Here is a 20,284-nt window from a genome sequence, read left to right as displayed (position 1 = left end):
GTGATCATAAGTAAGAATCAGTAAGAGTGAATCGATGACCTGAAATCATACATCGTAACAGAACCACATCATTTAGGTCTGATCAACTCTACTTACTCTGGGTTAACAGCATACTGGGTGGGTGTTAAGTGAAGGGCCACTTGATCAGTGGTGGGCACTCCAGGTCCTGGAGGCCGCTGCCCTGCAAAGTTTTGTTCCAATCCTTATCAAACACACCTGAATGTCATTTCCAAGTAATCCTGCTGCATTTGATTTGATTTTTCAGGTGTTTGATTAGGGTTAGAGCTAAAGTTTGCAGGACAGCGGCCCTCCTGCTGTAGATCATCATCACATTCAGACACCTAACAGGTGATGTCACTTAGATTCAGATTTCAAATCTCTATTTACCTGCAGCAGTACTGTATTCATCTACAATCTCCTGAACTCCAAACTGAATGTCAGAATGGAAATGAAAGGTGATTTTAAGCAATTTGGAGCGTGGCATGGTTGTTGGTGCCAGAAGGGCCGGTCTGAGTATTTCACAATTGGCTCAGTTACCGGGATTTTCACGCACAATCATTTCTAGGGTTTACAAAGAATGAAAAGAGAAAAACATCCAGTATGCGGCAGTCCTGTGGGCGAAAATGCCTTGTTGATGCTAGAGGTCGGAGGAGAATGGGCCGACTGATTCAAGCTAATAGAAGAGCAACTTTGACTAAAATAACCATTCGTTACAACCGAGGTATGCAGCAAAGCATTTGTGAAGCCACAACACGCACAACCTTGAGGCGGATGGGCTACAACAGCAGAAGACCCCCCCGGTACCACTCATCTCCATTACAAATACCAAAAAGGGCTACAATTTGCACTAGCTCACCAAAATTGGACAGTTGAAGACTGGAAAAATGTTGCCTGGTCTGATGAGTCTCGATTTCTGTTGAGATATTCAGATGGTAGAGTCAGAATTTGGTGTAAACACAATGAGAACATGGATCCATCATGCCTTGTTACCACTGTGCAAGCTGGTGGTGGTGGTGTAATGGTGGGGGGGATGTTTTCTTGGCACACTTTAGGCCCCTTAGTGCAAGTGCATTGTTTAAATGCCACAGCCTACCTAAGCATTGTTTCTGACCATGTCCATCCCTTTATGACCACCATGTACTCATCCTCTGATGGCTACTTCCAGCTGGATAATGCAACATGTCACAAAGCTTGAATCGTTTCAAATTGGTTTCTTAAACATGACAATGAGTTCACTGTACTAAAATGGCCCCCACGGTCACCAGATCTCAACCCAATAGAGCAGGGCTATTCAAATCTTACTCTGGAGGGCCGGAGCACTACAGAGTTTAGGTCCAACCCTAATCAAACTTACCCACCTGTGATTGTCTAGTGATCATGAAGACCTTGATCAGCTTGCTCAGGTGTGTTTGATCAGGGTTGGAGCTAAACTCTTCAGTGCTCTTGCCCTCCAGGGTAAGATTTAAATAGCCCTGCAATAGAGCATCTTTGGGATGTGGTGGAACTTCATGCCCTGGATGTGCATCCCACAAATCTCTATCAACTGCAAGATGCTATCCTATCAATATGGACCAATATTTCTAAAGAATGCTTTCAGCACCTTGTTGAATCAATGCCACATAGAATTAAGGCAGTTCTGAAGGTGAAAGGGGGTCAAACACAGTATTAGTATGGTGTTCCTAATAATCCTTTAGGTGAGTGTATTGTGTGTATTGTGTGTAGCAGCATGTATGAGTGATTAATAAGTTGGCTGGTCACGGATAATAACATTATTTAATGACACATGATGTGATTCTTCCTGTGACCCTTGACCTCTAGAGGAAATGAGATTAGGTAAGAGACAAGATTCACTCTGGAAGTGTTGAATGCGTCAGATGTTGAGCATGTTGTTGAAATACATGAAAGCAGGTTTCACTTGACTGATAGTTCACACTTCTGCTTAAAGTCTCGGAATCGTGTGTTGCTCACACATCTGTTAATCAGAACATGAGAATAAAGCTAACCAGTTAACCAATAAGTGAACGGTCAAAGTTCAGTGACCTGACATTATAACTGGAGAGTTACTGGAGATCTCAGGCCTGTGTTGGTATCTGTGCCAGTAAACCACAGCAGATAGACAAATGTTTGCCTGTCTCTCTCTCTCTCTCTCTCTCTCTCTCTCTCTCTCTCTCTCTCTCTCTCTCTCTCTCTCGTTTTTTTCATGTCTCATTGCGACATGAAGCTGTTGCTGAGGTGTTGAGTTTTAACATGCAGATCAGTTGCTATATGGTTGATATGATATGCTGAGTGGTTACTAGGTGGTTTTACTGACCATCCAATGATCCTCTTATATCCAGAAATGACTACAGGTCACTCTTTCCACTTTTTATGTCTGAGAGATTTTTCATCTGCTATTCAGATCCTTTAGAAAGTAAGAGCAGATCTTCCCAATAGGCTGTGGATTTCAGTTCATTTGGTTTGATGGCCTGAAATGAAGTCTGATCCAGCACAGATCTGTTTATGTGAACACCGATGGACTGACTGATTCATTACCTTTCAGTGATTAGATGAAAGAGAGTAAAGATGAAGTTCGAGGTGTAAACTTTGGGAAAATCCCAGCTTTCCAAAGGAATCTACCCTTACCTACACACTCCTGCTGGAGTTAAGGAATGTCACACCAGAGCTAAGAGGAATGATTCAAGTGTGCCAGCGGGAATCTCGCCCAAATCTCTCCCGTCTCTCTCTTTTTTCCGTCTCCCACTCTGTGTACTCGAGCAGTGTTCGGTGGTAAATGGAAAACAGTGTTGGGAAGATTTTTTTTTGCTAATTGTTTAAACAGGAAGAGTCATAGTGAAGCCTCATTAGAGTTCATTTAAACTGGCCTGCTGTGGAACTATTTTGTGACGAATATCCCGTAATGATTTCCCTAACAAACTGGAACATTTTTGTAAGAAGCTAAAATAACTTATTTTCCAGTTAAACTTGTAAACATAATGTGTTTGTTTGTGTTTTTGACTTTGATCAGTTTCCTCACGTGGTGATTTTATAGATTTTGAAGTCATGTACTGTATGTTGTTGTACTATATTGTTGTTTCTGTGGGAATTGAGCTGGTGTTTCAGTGTCGAGTGATAGCAGCGTGCTCAGACGTGATTCTGTATTTAATGATACAGCAGATGATTTTTCCGGAAGTTCGGTCTGGGAAAGACGAGGGATGCGGTGATGCCCACAAGTGGTCAGACAACTATGCTGGATCATCTGATCATCTCTCAAACAGGAAACAGTGAAGAGCCAAAACCTTCCCTCATATACATCTAGTTCCCTCATATACTAGTTTTTTACTGGTACTGTCAGTATTTTGTGGTTGATTGTTTATGTGTGCACCTATATAAAATAATAACACAATAAAGCAAATCTGTGAATGCATTATGGTTAAATTATTCTAGACAGATTTCTCATCCATCTGAATCATCTTTATTCAGCTACACCTCTGAAACACAACACTGTTCGGCTTTGGTTTGTTTAGTGGTTATATGTGTTGACCGTTCTGTAAGTTAAGTCCTGTTTGGTTAAGGAATGACTGGGTGTATGTCTGTGGCTGTGATTCCCAGAACATTTCTGTCATGATGAAACCAACATGAACCTGAAATAGCAGTAAATGTGTCTGGAGTTACAGGAACCCTCATCTTATTATTTCTTCTCTTTAGCTGCCCACAGCAACATTCCCTGTGGTGGTGAAGATGGGACACGCTCATGCCGGCATGGGAAAGGTATGCTGATGTCATCACAGGATACTCTGCTCTGATTGGTCTTTGATCAGTTCATATCAAATAACACAGTGGTTTTGTTTGATGAATAAATAACACAATGGTTGTGTTTTAGAATAAAAATCTATTGATCAAGTTCTTTACCTAACATTAAGATCAAGTGAATAAAATGAGTTTAGATTTCTCAGCTCTAATTCTAACTAAAGCACTATTTGGACGGGGTTAGTTTTACGAGGGGTAGATGGAGTAATGCAACTTTACCACCGGACATGTGTTATATTGATTAGAAATCTTAGTAAAACATTCAGAAAAGGTAGGGGTAACTCCATTACGCAGCGCTGTCATCTCCCTCGTTGTCATGTGAACATTACTTTGCTTCCTGATATCACGTGCAAACACACAAGATGGAGCAGATGAGAAAAACTTGAAATTGTACCAGGGAGGAAACACTGCGTTTAATTTCAGTTTTGAGAGAACGTAAGTTTCTGTTTTAGAAACAGTTTAAGAGTAGTTGTAAGCAAATGTCCAAACGTAGCTGAAGATTTTGGGGACTGGGGAAAAATGAAAGAGATAATTGATTACTTACTGGTTCCACTGCCTAAAATGCAAGTAAATGCTTCTTCAAGCGCCTTCATATTTAAACAAAAAAAATTGCAGGAAATTAGGAAATATTTATGTGTATTTTTACAGCTGAATTGGTATTACCTTAGTCATTTCGACGGACCTTTTTACAGAAGGTAAATGTTGGCGTAATAATTACTGACATGAAGCTTTCAGACTCTGAAAAAATTGCTTAACAACCTCTCTATATGAAACTAATCCTGTCCGAATAAGGCTTAAAGGGCGTGTTGCAGGTTAAATTTTTCAACGAATTTGTGCAAATTGCTTGTTGATATTAAACATTTACACTGTTATCCATTGTATTTTATGTTTTTTTGGTATCAGAAAACGGAATATAATATGAAAAAGTACAGCGGTTTGCAATGAGTTACGTCACGTTGGGGAGAGAATTTAGCAAAGCCGCCTTGAGACCATTGAGATTGACTAGAGAGACGAGTAAAGTAAAGTATTCAGATAGCGCAGATTATAGATAAATACATAGATATAGACAGACAGACAGAAAGATAGAACAGACAGACAGACAGATAGATAGATAGATAGATAGAGAGAAAGGCATAACGTTAGCATAACTTTGTGTAGAAAGTAAACAAACAATTAACATACTCGTGCGTGCTGGCTTGAGAGGGACCATGATCCTGCTGAAATGGTTGTATGCTGTCTTCAGCACAAACAGATTCAGGTAGCATGCCTCAAATCCTGGAAGCTGAGTGAGGCACATCACATCTGGTCACGGGGTACTCGACCAGCGACCAAAACGCACTCACTTCCGTACAGCCAGAGTGGCAATCGGGAGAGTCAGAACTTTCCCGGTGGGCCCGTCTGATAATATTTATACATTTGAGTTATATTAGCAACACTGTCTGGCGGCCTGATGTGCGGCTGCTTCCTGCAGCCCGCTGGTCAAACTGTGCAGCCTTTCTGCTCAAAGTATATAAAAGTGCTCAACCCGTTCGGCAGATCCAACCATGTTCAGGAATTATAAAAATACAGGGGTCAGTGAGCAGTCCCTCCCCAAATGGCATAGCCTGTCGGCCTTTGATGTAAAAAGCCGCCGAACACCTGTGTATTGCAGTATGTATGCGGTCGGATCCGAGTGCGCTGCAGTTGCTGACCGCTGCTGCTGCGTATAAAATGATCGTGTGATTCGTTATGATCGCATAAACAGTATAACAAAGCATCCTTTTATTTCACAAAACAATATATTATAGATATTATTTGATAGACTAGTAAGTGTGGATTAAGGATGTTTAAAAATCTCTAGCCTGGTGGTCAGGACATGAATGAATCAAATCAGCAGATTTGCAAAGTTTAATTCATCTCCACATATATCATAAATAATAATTAGCATGGTAACTTTGCAGTATACCACATTATATATTTCCTACTATGTATATAGACCGTTTCATCAGACGCACGTGCGCTGACGCGATACACGTCTGGATCCGAACTTTACTTCCGGTTTCGTTTTTTCATGGTCTAACTAGTTGCTGAACTGATCTCTTGAACAAATGCCTCGTCGAAAATAACAAGTGTTTTGGTTTCCTAGGTAATCTATGTGTTGTTTTTTGCTTGCTATATAAATAAACTACATTTAAACAACTTTGTTGTTATTTATTCTTAGCGGAGTTTACCGAAAGTTACGTGCGGACCACGACAGCCGCTTGTTCATGTTGTTACTGCTGAAACCGTCTATATGATTTCCATATTATATACATAAGTATTAAATGGCAATAAATGTCTCATCTATCTCTATGGCTCTGGCTGAGGCTTTCTCCATTTCTCCCCAACGTGACGTCATCGCCGAATTGCGTAAAAAAAGTTCATACCAAAAATGTAAAAAAAATTGTCTTTTAGGCCATTTTTGAGACATTTTAAAAAGTATATACATATCTTGAGTGATTTATGTACCCATTAATCGACAGTGGTGGTTAACCTGCAACACGCACTTTAACTGTTAGTGGTGATGAAGAGGTTAAAGTTTGACCTATCTGACCCTGCTGACCTCACTCACCTACTACCAGTAAGAGGAATAGCTGTGAACTTGACCTCTGTAACAGTTTATATACAGTACAATTATAAGTGTAGTTCACTGAGGTCAAGTTCCTGTAAAGTCATTGGTTTCATTCAAAACACATCATCTGACCCCTCTTACTACAGTATATGAGTGTTGTAAAATGTGTTGTGAAATGTCCTCGAAACATCCTCTTTAATGGTTCCAGGTGGATGATGGGTAATTGTATGATTGCAATGATGTTTAATGTGTTTTCTGTGACAGATAAAGGTGGAGACAGCTAATGATTTTCAGGACATCACCAGTGTAGTGGCTATAGCTAAAACTTACGCCACGGCCGAACCCTTTGTGGACTCCAAGTATGACATCCGTATCCAGAAGATTGGCAACAACTATAAAGCATACATGTAAGATTACACAGTGAGGTACACAACACTAGACTGGAGCAGCTCATACTATTATCACTGGCTATGTTTACATGCACACAATTTCGTCTATCCGACTGTATTTAATCTGATTGAAAGTTAACGACAATACAGTTTACATGCACCCTAAACATTACAGCCAAGGTTGCCAGATTCACGTATCAAAACCAGCCAAAACAACATTTAAACTAGTCCAAAACCATGTATTTACAGCTCAAATAACTAATCAACGAATTCCTTTCATCTTTAACCCGCAGAAAAAAAACTCGCTGAACAGTTTAAAAGTTGCCAAAAAGCAAATGATTTGGCAACGCAGCACACATCTCTCATTGAGTTTATGCTTTATCTCTGGATAAATGTACAAAGTCAAAGTTGATTTGGAGAAAGTTGTTCTTAAGAAGTTTTCAGATATAGTCAAAAAAGTGCTTTTCGGAAGGCACAATGCTATTTTATTGCTTTATGTAATGTTTTAAAAGACATGAATGCTGCAGAATGTACAATATTAACCCCCTTCCTTAAAGGGACAGTAAGTAGGGTTTTAAGTGTTTTATTAATCAAAATCAATGTCTTTATTCATAAATATGTCCTCGTTGGTGTCAAATGACCTCTGCCAGTTATCTGACTTTTCTTTGTCAGCTTAGAATTTCTTCTCTTTGCTTACATTGAACGACATAGAGAGCACTATTCGTTTGAATGCAAAATACAATTTCACCACTAGATGGGGGAAAATCCTACTTATTGTCCCTTTAATAATGGTTGTTACCATTGCCTTGCTCTTGTTTTTGTGACGAGAATCATGTGATACGTAAATATAAGACGTGAACTTTTTGCATCCGATTGAGAAAATACTATGATTCACACATTTACATGCATACTTTTATCCTGATGATCGGACCACAGATCAGACTACTACACCACCCCTTTCAATACGATTAAAATTTGCATACGATCAACCTCAGTCATATTGATTAAGGTGCTAGGTGTGTGTATCTAACTGGAGCTTCGAAGACAAACACTGATCTCCTGTCAGTTCTCACAAACCTCCACATATTTACACTCATCTCTACACAAGTTGATGGTAAAGATGCTTTTTTATTATTAATCAAACAGACACAAATAAACAGCTGTCTTTCTCTCTGTGTCTGTCTGTCTTTCAGGAGAACATCTATCTCAGGTAACTGGAAGGCAAACACCGGATCTGCTATGCTAGAACAGATTGCTATGACTGACAGGTGAGAGTCAGTCTGATCATTCATTATGACTTACTCTATATAATCATACAGTATGTATTTGACCCGTCTAAACGTGCTCACAGGTATCGTCTCTGGGTGGATTCGTGTTCTGAGATGTTTGGAGGTTTGGATATCTGTGCTGTCAAAGCCGTTCATGGTAAAGATGGGAAGGACTATATAATAGAGGTTTGTTGTGTCTCACATACATAATGATCTTGAACACACCACTACAATACCCACATTCCATTGAGACTGCTCTTGGTTTACTGTGTAGAGATCTGGAGATGTTTCGTCTGTTTATGAGGAATCAGACACACATTACTGCTGTCATATCAGGAAAACACATCGCCAACACCTGACTCACTTATAAAAAGTTAAGGATTGTTAGGATGTATAATTTTTTTGGATGAATCACTTTCACCTTTCTGGAATGTCACACTGGAATGAGCCGGAATGCTCATACATCACTTTCTGTTTTACTGACACCTAAGGTCAGCACATGGATCACTGTGGCCTATCAAACACACAGACACACTGAAAGACAGACAGACAATGGTCAGATGGTGTTCAGACTGTAAAATGTTTTCTTCTTTTAGAAACACATTTAAAATTTCCACTGATGTACAGTGTCAGTAAAACAGCACAGCGTTTAACATGTTTCACTCCTCTTCTGTTGTTTATAGTTGGATTACCAGTACAGTATTTATCATCATTATCTTACTTTCACTGAACACTCATTCACATTACTTATGAAATATTTAAACCTTATTGGGTCATCTCTGAACTTAAACCACTCCATACTGAGACCTGATGTTTTATCAACACATGACATCACTCTGCTTGCTTTAACAGGCACAGAAAATGTTGCTTTACTGTTGTATCTAATCTAACCTCTGATGTAATGTTAATGGAACAGAATCACACAAACACGCGCGCACAGATACACACATACACACACGCTCACAGATACACACACATGCGCACGCGTACAGATACACACACGCTCACAGATACATGCACGCATACAGATACACACACACACACACACACACACACACACACGATCAAAGATACACACACATTCTCACAGATACACACACACAATCAAAGATATACACACACACACACACAAGCTCACAGATATACACACGCTCACAAATACACACACATGCTCACAGATACACACACACGCTCACAGATACACACACACACACGCTCACACATACACACACATCCGCTCACAGATACACACACATATGCGCTCACAGATACACACACATATGCGCTCACAGATACATACACGCTCACAGATACACACACACACACGCTCACACATACACACACATACGCTCACAGATACACACACATATGCGCTCACAGATACATACACGCTCACAGATACACACACATGCGCTCACAGATACACACACATGCTCACAGATACATACACGCTCACAGATACACACACATGCGCTCCCAGATACACCCATGCTCCCAGATACACACACATGCTCACAGATACACACACATGCTCACAGATACACACACGCTCACTGATACACTCACAGACACACACTCACAGCTACAGAACACACACACACTACTCACAGATACACACACATGTGCTTACTGATACACACACACACTCACAGATACACCCACACACGCTCACACATACACACACATCCGCTCACAGACACACACACATGCGCTCACAGATACACAAACGCTCACAGGTACAAACACATGCGCTCACAGATACACACACATGCGCTCCCAGATACACACATGCTCACAGATACACACACAGGCTCACAGATACACACACGCTCACTGATACACACGCACAGATACACACACAAGCTCACAGATACACAAGCGCTTACAGATACACACGCTCACAGATACACACACCAGCTCACAGATACACAAGCGCTTACACGCGCGCTCACAGATACACACACACACACGCTCAGAGATACACAAGCGCTTACAGATACACACACACGCGTTCACAGATACACACACATGCGCTCACAGATACACACACACATTCTCACAGATACACACACATGTTCACAGATACACACCCACATTCTCACAGATACACACACACACACTCACAGATACACACACAAGCTCACACATACATACGCGCTCACAGATACACACACACAGATACACACACGCTTACAGATACACACGCTCACAGATACACACACACACATAGCTCTTCATCAGTCTGCAGGAAGTTAAAATTCTTGAATAAAAGTGTTTCCATGGCAACAATGATTTCCTGTCATGGATGTTGTGTGTAATTGAAGTGATGAACCATTAGGTGTTGCTGTGTTTTATTTTACAGTTTTTGCCTATTGCTTACACACTTTTGGCAGAATTTGGCATTATGTCAAAACTCTACACACAAGCCACATAAGCATAAGACAAAGAGATGAAGATTAACAACTCACATCTATGCTAAAATGAAACACTGCAATCAAAACTTAACACTCCTTTCTAAAAATGAAATTCTAGCAACAAAACAATACACACAAGCACCATTTGAATTACTCTTTCATATCACCATCAACACACTGATGGGCTTTATATAAACATACAGTCTTTGGGTCTCTAATTTTATTGTCATTTTCTCAGACTCAGTCTTCTGTAAAACTTCTGCAGTAATCAAACAAGAGAAACAAACATTCTTACAGAAATAAAGAAAAGTAGAATCACAAATCATCAAATTTAGCAACAAAACAAAAGTAAAAAAAAACAGTTACTGGATAAATTGCTATTAGGGAAAAAAACAATATACTTGTTTTGTGTGTGCATATGTGTTGGGGGCTGGGGGTGCTAATGGATTGGACCTGGCCACAAGACCTTGTCAACATCAAAGGTGATGTCCGCGCAGGCTAGGCATTGGGGAAAATATCGCCTTGTGTGCCGAATCCACCCTTGAATTGATCCCACCTCAATGTCTCCGCATGCCTTGTTTTGGCCAGATTGAAGCCTGCCTCATACAAGCTGATGAACTCCTGTGTCAGTTTTGCAATTACGCATTCTTGCAACTCACGAAGTCGGATTGCATTATTTTCTCACACCATTTCAATGATGGCAAGCTTTTGTTGTTGAGTGAAGAGCCGTTCCCTTCCATCTTGAGGAGGTCATGCAACCTTTCTGTAGAAAATGACACCACAAGATATCATTGGTTAGGTTCTTTTTCACACAACTCAGGGTTCCCACGGGTCCTTGAAATTCTTGAAAGTTTGTGAATCTGGGGGAAAAATTCAAGGCCCTGGGAAGTTTTTGAAAATATACATACATAGATACAGGTCATAGAAAGTGCTTGAATCTATTTCATGCAAGAAGTTTTCTGGGAAAAAATCCATATTCCCTGTGTAGTGTAGGATGATATCATAAAAAAATTTCTAAGACGTTTTCTAAACTGTTGGCTTTAAATGCTTATATCTTCTGTATGCAAATGTTGATTCATACCAAAATGCTTTTTTGCATAGTTGTGTTTAATACATGAAAACATCTCGGGTTACGTATGTAACTGTTGTTCCCTGAAAGGGAACGAGACGCTGCGTCTATCATGATAGTTAGCTGTATCGGTAGTGTATCGATATTTCGATCTCTACTATCCATATTTTAAAAACCATCAAATCCCTCTGTGTGCGTCAAACGACCTCCTCTGCCACTGCTGTATTTGTCACTGTCCGGTTGTCTGCCATATATGGCCATTCGGCCAATGTCTCAGAAGTTAGAGGAAGTGAGAAAATGGCAGAAAATGTAAAAACACCTGCAGCTTTCAAAGAGCTGCAGGTGTTCAGCTCTATTTTTTTTACATTTTTGATAAAAAAGAAAAAGTATTGCAATGTATCGCAACATGCAACGCATTGCATTGTATTGTGATACGTATCGTATCGGGAGGCCCTTGCCAATACCCAGCTCTAGTCTTTGGCAATATTTCATATAGCGATATACTTCCTGGCTCCCGCGTCACCCTGTCTTTGTTGTTAAGTCTCACCATTGGTTGAATTTGATATACACATTCAGACGCACATACCCCTGGAGGCGTCCCCAAAGTGACGCAGCGCGAGTTCCCTTGAAAGGGAACTGTAACAATGTATCTTAAAAGGTAACACGATGTAACCTTGCGCTCACTTGAAATGTGTCCCCACATTTAGTCCTTGAATTTGAGGGTATAGACCTTTTGCGTGTTTGCAAACAGAGATGACGTTTTTTGTGGGCGGAGCCCAACTGGTGGCAGAAAGTGAATGCTTCTCAATAGCTGTGTGAAGTGTTTTAGCGTTAAACTGTGATTTTTATGGATCCGGTGTTCTGTAGAAGTCTGTTTCCCCTATATTTCTCTTAAGTGTAATGTTTCTTATAACGTTTTCACCAAGTTACGTTTATTTTTTAAATAAATTAAAAGTTTAAATGGCTTGGCTACTAATTGTGTGCATGCATGTAATGTATATGTATTGTTCTTTATTGGTAAATCAATTATTTTAACAGTATGAATCGCTGAAGTACTTATAAGAGCAATACTATCATGTATTCTGTATAATATCATTTATTAAATATTTCATCATTTTCCTGTTTTCAATTTCTTCCTTATATTTTTAGCCTACGTGTTTGATCTAAAACTATTATGTTAACATACAAATTAATTTGTATTGGCCTGTTTATGTATTATTAACACTTTACATCGTGTGTGTGTGTGTACGTGTGTGTGTGTGTGTGTGTGTGTGTGTGTGTGTTATGTTTATATATTTATTAGTAAACATCATAATTTAGAACAAACCGGAAGAAGACATAGGCCAAGATATAAGGTAAAAAGAAGTAATAGAAAACGAAAAAATAGGAAAACTTTAATAAATGGTAATATTATTGATATTATGAACTAATTCAAATCTTTAATCTTTCTAAATAAATTATAAACAGAACGTGATGAAAACGCTTTGAGAGACACATAGAGGGAACAGACTTTGACAGAACACTGGATATCTTCTCTAATTATTTTCTATTCTAATTATTAAAAGATTTTCAGATGATTTCATCACTCCAGTCTGTCCGGTTGAGGGCTTTTATTGCAACCATAAACACCTACGTTTATCTTCAAATGGTGTCTTCGTCAACGGTATACTATAAAAATGAAGGTCATCTATTTTGGCAATCCTATTCTGCCACTTAACAGCACAACAAAACATTTTCTAGTGAGTTATATTGTTCGTTTCACTTGTATCTCATTCATTTCCACTGTTTTTCTGCCACCACATGCGCGCGCGACGTAACTGTGACGTCGAATCGCAAAAGGTCTATTAGACCTGGAAAGTCCTTGAAAGGTCCTTGAATTTGAAGTTGAAGGTGTGGGAACCCTGCAAACTGTACACAGTACTGTAACATCACAATGGTATTCCTTAACATATACTACCCATTTCTGTATAGTACAGTTATTTTACTGTAATATGATACAGAATCATGTGACACATACAGTAGGTACAGTCTGGAGCAGAAACTTGAAGATATACCTTCTTTCCAGTAGGAATGTCCTTATTGCTGATGCTACTGTCTGTGTAGCGACTGAGGTTAGGGTGGACTCTTCGCCCAGCCTCCCTCATGAACAACCCATGATTTATCACATGGTCCACCAGAGTAGCCTTGATGTCACATCTCTACACTGGTCCTCGTCTTTGTCCTCATCATATTTAATGTCCGAGTCTTCTCTCTCTCTTTGTCCTCCTCTTACACTGACTCTCATTGCCTCTATGCTTGGAAAGTCCTTATAATGGCTTACCTGAGGCCTATTTGTAGTGCTAAGGCTCACACCAAAGTGTTTTTAGGTTTGTATATAAGTGCTTACAATAGCCAGATGAGTTTAGCATTTTGAAGTGTTTTCCCAGTTATGATAATCATGGATCAATGAATGAAGTTAAAATCCTTCTGTGTACTGTATATACATTACAGTGGTTTTGTGAAAATATTGTGTTTGACAATAGCGCCTCTTAGTGGCCATAACTGCTTACTACAGACTAAATACAGATCTGCGTCTGTGTGTGCTCAGGTGATGGACAGCTCAATGCCTCTGATTGGTGAACATGTCGAAGAGGACCGACAGCTCATCTGTGATCTGGTCATGAGTAAAATGGCTTTCAGTCTGCTGGGCATCACAACACCACTGACATCGTCCACTAAGGTTCAGTATGACTGTGATTGACTGATGATGTAATGCTGTGGGTATGAAATGAAACTGATGTGTGCGTCTGTCTGCGCAGACTCCAGCTGCGCCGCAGACGACTCAGCCCAAACGAACTCAAGGTGAAGGACAAACAGATTCATGTTTATTATTTCATATTATTAGCTGTATGTTAGTGTGTAACTGATGTGTGTTGTGTAGGTGGACCTCGCTCTGGTTCTGAGTCGGGTCAGGCGTCGCCTCAGAAGGCCCGGTCTGCCACTACCTCACCCAGCCAGGCCTTCCAGCCGGGTCCGATTCCCGCAGCCGGGCCGGGATCACAGAAACAAACTCCACAGCTCAAGTAAGATCAATACAGAACTCACCTGCCACCTGTCACGCATTCATCATCATGTAGTCTCCGCCTATAAACACGCCCACAAAATACTTCATTGATCATTTAAGCACAATGTCACAAAACTGCCCATCAGCATGCGTCAGTGCCATCACATCTGTCAATGGGTTCAGTGCTAAATCTGTCTGTGATTATGTTTCAGTAAATCTCAGTCACTTACCAACACCTTCAGCGAGACGCTGCGGGGAAACGTTACAGACGACGAGGCCAAAGCCGAAACCATTCGCAGTCTGCGTCAGTCCTTCGCCAGTCTGTTCTCAGACTAACACACACACATATCTGATTAAAGGTTGTGTTAGTCTGATGACAGCTGGATTTAAGAGTTACTCGTCTTTATTCATCCGACACCACACCAACACTTCTCTCACGGTGGACACCAGGAGCCGGTGTGTGTTCAAGCCCTCCATTATAAATCTTCTCATTGATGGTTTTGATTTGTTGAACATTTGTGTGTTTAGCAGTGGTGTAGATTGAGCCGAACCGCTCTGTGTTTAAAGCCATCCTATTTAATCAGATAATCTGATGCAAGCAGACCGATCTGTAACGTATCAACCAGCAATATTCCCACGCAGGAATAAAAGTTCTGCTGTCTTCCACATCTGAGATTCTTCCCTTTATAAACCACAATCATCTACTTGAGCTTCTTTCGGTTTAATATCTCTCTAGTCTAGTGGCTCGTGCATTTTACACCTTTTTACCGTAGTAAACATGAGGACCTTACATTATTGCAATGAAATAAAAAGTGCAGTTCATTTATTATGAAGCAATGTCAGTGGAATAAATATGAGCCGTCTTGATGATGAAATGAGCTGTATAACACACACAGTACTGTCAGATCTCAACATATAGTATTCATGTAGTAAGTATGATTTCCGTTGTACAGTATCTTAAGAGATTATAGTGATCAGCCTTTAGTTTTTTGTTTGGCTTGTGGACCAAATGAAGCGTTACGTAAATCATGATTTGTTGTAGTGTCGATGAATTCATTGCTTCAGAAAATCGAGTTGCACATGAGGTCGTGCAGTTAAGCCATAAACGATTTTTGTGTATTAAATCTGCTGTGATTCTTTTATTGAATGCGTTTGAATGAATTGTGTGGAGTTGTAATGTGTCATTGACTGTTGTTGAGTTTTTTAAGTGGACTTCTGTGCCTCCAGCAAATTATCAAATCTCTGTACTGCTTGAAACTTTCAATCTATTTTATGGATTGATTACTTTTGTTCCAGTGTTTATCTCACTGTTATCGTCAAGAATATTTTGCATGAAGTTTATTAGATATTGGCATTTAAATTTGAGGAGTCATTAAGTTTCATCATTTGATGTCTACCTCATGCCGAAAAAATCATATGCAGAACTGAAAGCAGATGAAGAAAACAATGTGTGTTAAATAAACTGGATGTGACTCTAGAAGAATAAAAGTCTGTCTCTTGACAATCTTCAATCAAAGCCAGTTAATATTGATGATGTGCCGATGTCATATATCTGAATTATCATGATGTTACACACACACACACAAACACGTACAGTACAATGTTATGATGTGATGTGGCATGACACTTCTACGATGTTTGTTTCAGTGGTAAAGAAGATAAACTGTGTATTTTACTGCTTCATGTTTGACTCTGATGTATCTGTGTCTTTAATTTATTATTTTTTTACATTTTGGTCGCGTATTTCTGGAAATGCTATTAAACGTTATCTAGTGTTTATTATGATGGGGTTGATGCTTTCTTTGAGATGAATTGTTGTGTGTCATTGAGAGTGAATGATGAGGAGAGGAATATGAGCGGATGACATGTGAGAGTAAAGCTGTTCTCAGCACAGTCGGCAGAGGGCAGCACATGACAGACACACGTTTGATATGACAAGGGAAAGTAAAAACACTTCATGTATTTATATTCACACACAACCCACATAAGACTGAAGCGTCTGAATCACATCTCAGCTTCTCAAGGTCCACAAGCTCACCATTCATCAAACTGATAAAACCATCTGTGTGTGTGCGTGCATGTGTGTGTGCGTGCGTGCATGTGTGGGTGTCTGTGTGTGCTTTACAGGTCTTTTTTAGTCACCATAGAAAACAATGCCTTGGTCTCCATGGTAACTGCAATGCCTAAGTAAACACAAAGAGAGATGGCAAGACAGAGAGAGAGATAGACAGACAGACACAGAAAGAAAGAGACATACAGATAGAGTGAGGGACAGACAGATATTTAGAGAGACAGACCGAAAAAGAGACAGATAGACCGAGAGACAGACAGATAGACCGAGAGACAGACAGATAGAGTGAGAGACAGACAGATAGAGCGAGAGACAGACAGACACAGAGAGAAAGAGAAAGACAGATAGAGCAAGAGACATACAGATAGAGCGAGGTACAGACAGATATATAGAGAGACAGACAGACAGACAGAGTGAGAGACAGACCAATATAGAGAGAGACAGACAGACACAGAGAGAGATAGAGACATAGACATACAGATAAAGACAGACAGACAGAGAGAGAGAGAGAGAGAGAGAGAGAGAGAGCAAGAGACAGACAAACAGACAGATAGAGAGACAGACAGACAGATGGAGCGAGAGACAGAAAGACACAGAGAGAGAGACAGAAAGATAGAGCAAAAGACAGACAGACAGATAGAACAAGAGACATACAGATAGATAGAGTGAAAGACAGACAGACAAATAGAGCAAGGTACAGACCGATATAGAGACAGACAGACAGACAGATATATAGAGAGACAGACTGACAGATAGAGCGAGAGACACAGACAGATAGAGCGAGAGACACAAACAGATAGAGCGAGAGACCGACAGACAGATAGAGCGAGAGACTGACAGACAGACAGAGTGAGAGACAGACAGATATATAGAGAGACAGACAGACAGACAGATAGAGCAAGAGACATACAGATAGATAGAGTGAAAGACAGACAGACAAATAGAGCAAGGTACAGACCGATATAGAGACAGACAGACAGACAGACAGATATATAGAGAGACAGACTGACAGATAGAGCGAGAGACACAGACAGATAGAGCGAGAGACACAAACAGATAGAGCGAGAGACCGACAGACAGATAGAGCGAGAGACCGAGAGACAGACAGATATATAGAGAGACAGACAGACAGACAAATAGAGCGAGAGACATATAGATAGAGCGAGTGACAGACAGACAAATATAGCGAGAGACAGACATATATATATAGAGAGACAGAAAGACAGACAGATAGAGACAGACAGACAGACAGATAGAGTGAGAGACAGACCAATATAGAGAGAGACAGACAGACTCAGAGAGAGACATAGACAGACAGACAGACAGACAGACAGAGGGAGAGAGACAGAGAGAGAGCAAGAGACAGACAAACAGATAGATAGAGCACAGACAGACAGATGGAGCGATAGACAGAAAGACACAGAGAGAGATAGACATAGTCAGCCAGATAGAGAAACAGACAGATGGAGCAAGAGACAGATAGATAGGGAGACAAACCGAGAGAGACAGACAAATATAGAGAAAGACAATGAGATAGAGCAAGAGACAGACAAACAGATAGATAGAGCGACAGACAGACAGACAGACAGACAGATGGAGCGAGACAGACAGACAGACACAGAGATAGACATAGACAAAATTTTATCTCAAACACGTCTGTCTGTCTGTCTGTCTGTCTGTCTGTCTGTCAGTTATTACTCAAATAATCCTGTAGATCATGTGCTGCTTCAGATGTGTTTGAATGGAGTTGGAGTTAAACTCTACAGGACGAAACAATATAATTTCTATAGCACAGTGGTTCTCAAACTGGGGTCTGGGGCCCCATAGGGGGGCCGCGAGATGGTGCCAGGGGGGCCCAAGTTTTATGAGATTTTATAAAATACATTAATTTATCATGAATTCTGTGTAATTAAACCAATAAATATAAGGCTACTAACCAACAGCACTACTTTGAATTATTTTATATGTTTTGTTTAATTAAAATGTTACATTGATTTTAGCACAAATTTGTCATAAATTTTCTTTGGGGGGCCGCGAAGAAATGCACTGTACACAAGGGGGGGCCGCACGCTGAAAAATTTTGAGAACCACTGCTATAGCACACTGTTTATCTACACTATACTAAACTACAGTCTTAGTTAAAAGTATATACTATATATCTGTACTGATCATCACCCGCAGGTTTCTTCTTTCATCAATGAAGATGAAAAATCTAATCTAAAACAGAATAACTACAATAAAATTTATACAGAACAATAAAAATAGAAATAAAAACAAAAATCTCTATGTTAGGTCATTGACATTTGCTCAATGAGGTGAGATTTAAGTTTAGTTTTAGTGGACCCAGTTCTGATTAAATCTAAACTATTTAAAATAAAAAAAATGAATTACTTTTTCTAAAGACTGGATTGAGAGAAAAGTTTTCACTTTAGTCAAACGATGTAGATGAAAGAAACATGTTTGGACCACATTGTTTATCTGCCTGTCAAATTTTAAAAATAAAACTCCCATTTTTGTACACATGGGTGAGCACTTTTGCTAAAAAAAAAACAGATCCCAGATAGGAACCTTAGAAGAACCGACATCACTAGGGCCAAACACTATTACTTCAGTTTTAGCTTCATTTTGTGACAGGAAATTCATCTTTTTAAAGGTTTTAATGTTTGCTGTATTATTGTGAGGTGAATGGGCTCTTTGCACGTAACTACTTCCTTACCGGAAATGCGGCTCTGTCTTTTCCGGTCTAAACATGGTGCTGTTCTACACTAGGGCTGAATCCCAAACCGCCCACCTCCAAACCATACAGCACGCAAAAAGCGCTACTTTGCGTACTACATAGCATGGAAGTAGGCGGTTTGGATTCAGCCTAGATGTTTGCAAAAGTTGCCGAAACTTTCGATAACGGACGTACATCGCCTTTGCAAGTCCTCCTCCAAATCACCTACCAGCAAATTAGAGGAGGGCTTTAAAATGTATGTCGCTTCATACATACACGGATATGAAGGTAACTTAAGTCTAACTTGTATCTCTCAGACTTTATGGCTTACGTTAGCTTGCTGAGCTAATAAACAATCCCGGTCTGACAGAATATGCGTGTTGTAATGTAGTACTGCTTTCTAGTAGTATTAGGCGGAAAATGTCTATCGTTGTGTCCTGTACTTGTACGTGCCTAACTTCGCATTGTGTTAATATGTGATTGGCATTAGTGTCAAACAAAGACAGAGCCACAAGTGAAGTCGCTGTACAGGCTTTCTGTTTCAGATCCATGAAGAAGCACGAAAAACCTCATTGTGTAAATGTAGGGTTGCACTTGTAATTTGTGTCAGAGTTCCGAGTTCAGCAGTTCCAAAAGGTTCGAGTTCAAATTGTGTGTTGTGCTTAACATGGTCATGTTACATTTTGACCTTCTTTATCGCTTTGTATGTGCTCACTGCTCAACTTCCAAAAACTGCTCAAGCTGTTCAAGCCTCTGTTCTGCCCTACAAAGGCAAAAGACCTTAACTCGCTATAGACCATTTCAATATTCATCAGCCACCGCTTTCTGAGTTCAACATCGCTAGGAAATCCATGGTAGCTTAAAACGCCGTTGAATTTAGACGATGACGTGCATGTGGGAACACAACAATGTTCACGATATTTTTTCTGTTGCCTCTG

The 20,284-nt window shown here is 40.0% G+C and overlaps 2 protein-coding genes across 2 annotated transcripts in view; both read left to right on the top strand.

Annotated features, from left to right (window-relative positions):
- The window catches only part of syn3 (synapsin III), an 84,746-nt gene extending 68,405 nt beyond the window's left edge, over window positions 1-16,341 (top strand). The window contains exons 7-14 of the mRNA XM_055190685.2: window positions 3,685-3,747; window positions 6,641-6,783; window positions 7,959-8,033; window positions 8,117-8,219; window positions 14,104-14,235; window positions 14,315-14,357; window positions 14,437-14,578; window positions 14,772-16,341. Of these exons, the coding sequence (XP_055046660.2) occupies window positions 3,685-3,747; window positions 6,641-6,783; window positions 7,959-8,033; window positions 8,117-8,219; window positions 14,104-14,235; window positions 14,315-14,357; window positions 14,437-14,578; window positions 14,772-14,895 (825 nt within the window). The 3' untranslated portion in view covers window positions 14,896-16,341. The remainder of the gene's footprint in view (window positions 1-3,684; window positions 3,748-6,640; window positions 6,784-7,958; window positions 8,034-8,116; window positions 8,220-14,103; window positions 14,236-14,314; window positions 14,358-14,436; window positions 14,579-14,771) is intronic.
- The window catches only part of LOC129432543 (protein mono-ADP-ribosyltransferase PARP12), a 164,730-nt gene that overhangs the window by 76,913 nt on the left and 67,533 nt on the right, over window positions 1-20,284 (top strand). The gene's annotated exons all lie outside the window — the stretch shown is intronic.

Source organism: Misgurnus anguillicaudatus, chromosome 1 (assembly GCF_027580225.2).
Source record: "Misgurnus anguillicaudatus chromosome 1, ASM2758022v2, whole genome shotgun sequence".
Taxonomy (NCBI): domain Eukaryota; kingdom Metazoa; phylum Chordata; class Actinopteri; order Cypriniformes; family Cobitidae; genus Misgurnus; species Misgurnus anguillicaudatus.
Note: the sequence above shows the minus strand (reverse complement) of the source record. Positions and strands in the feature narration are given on the sequence as shown.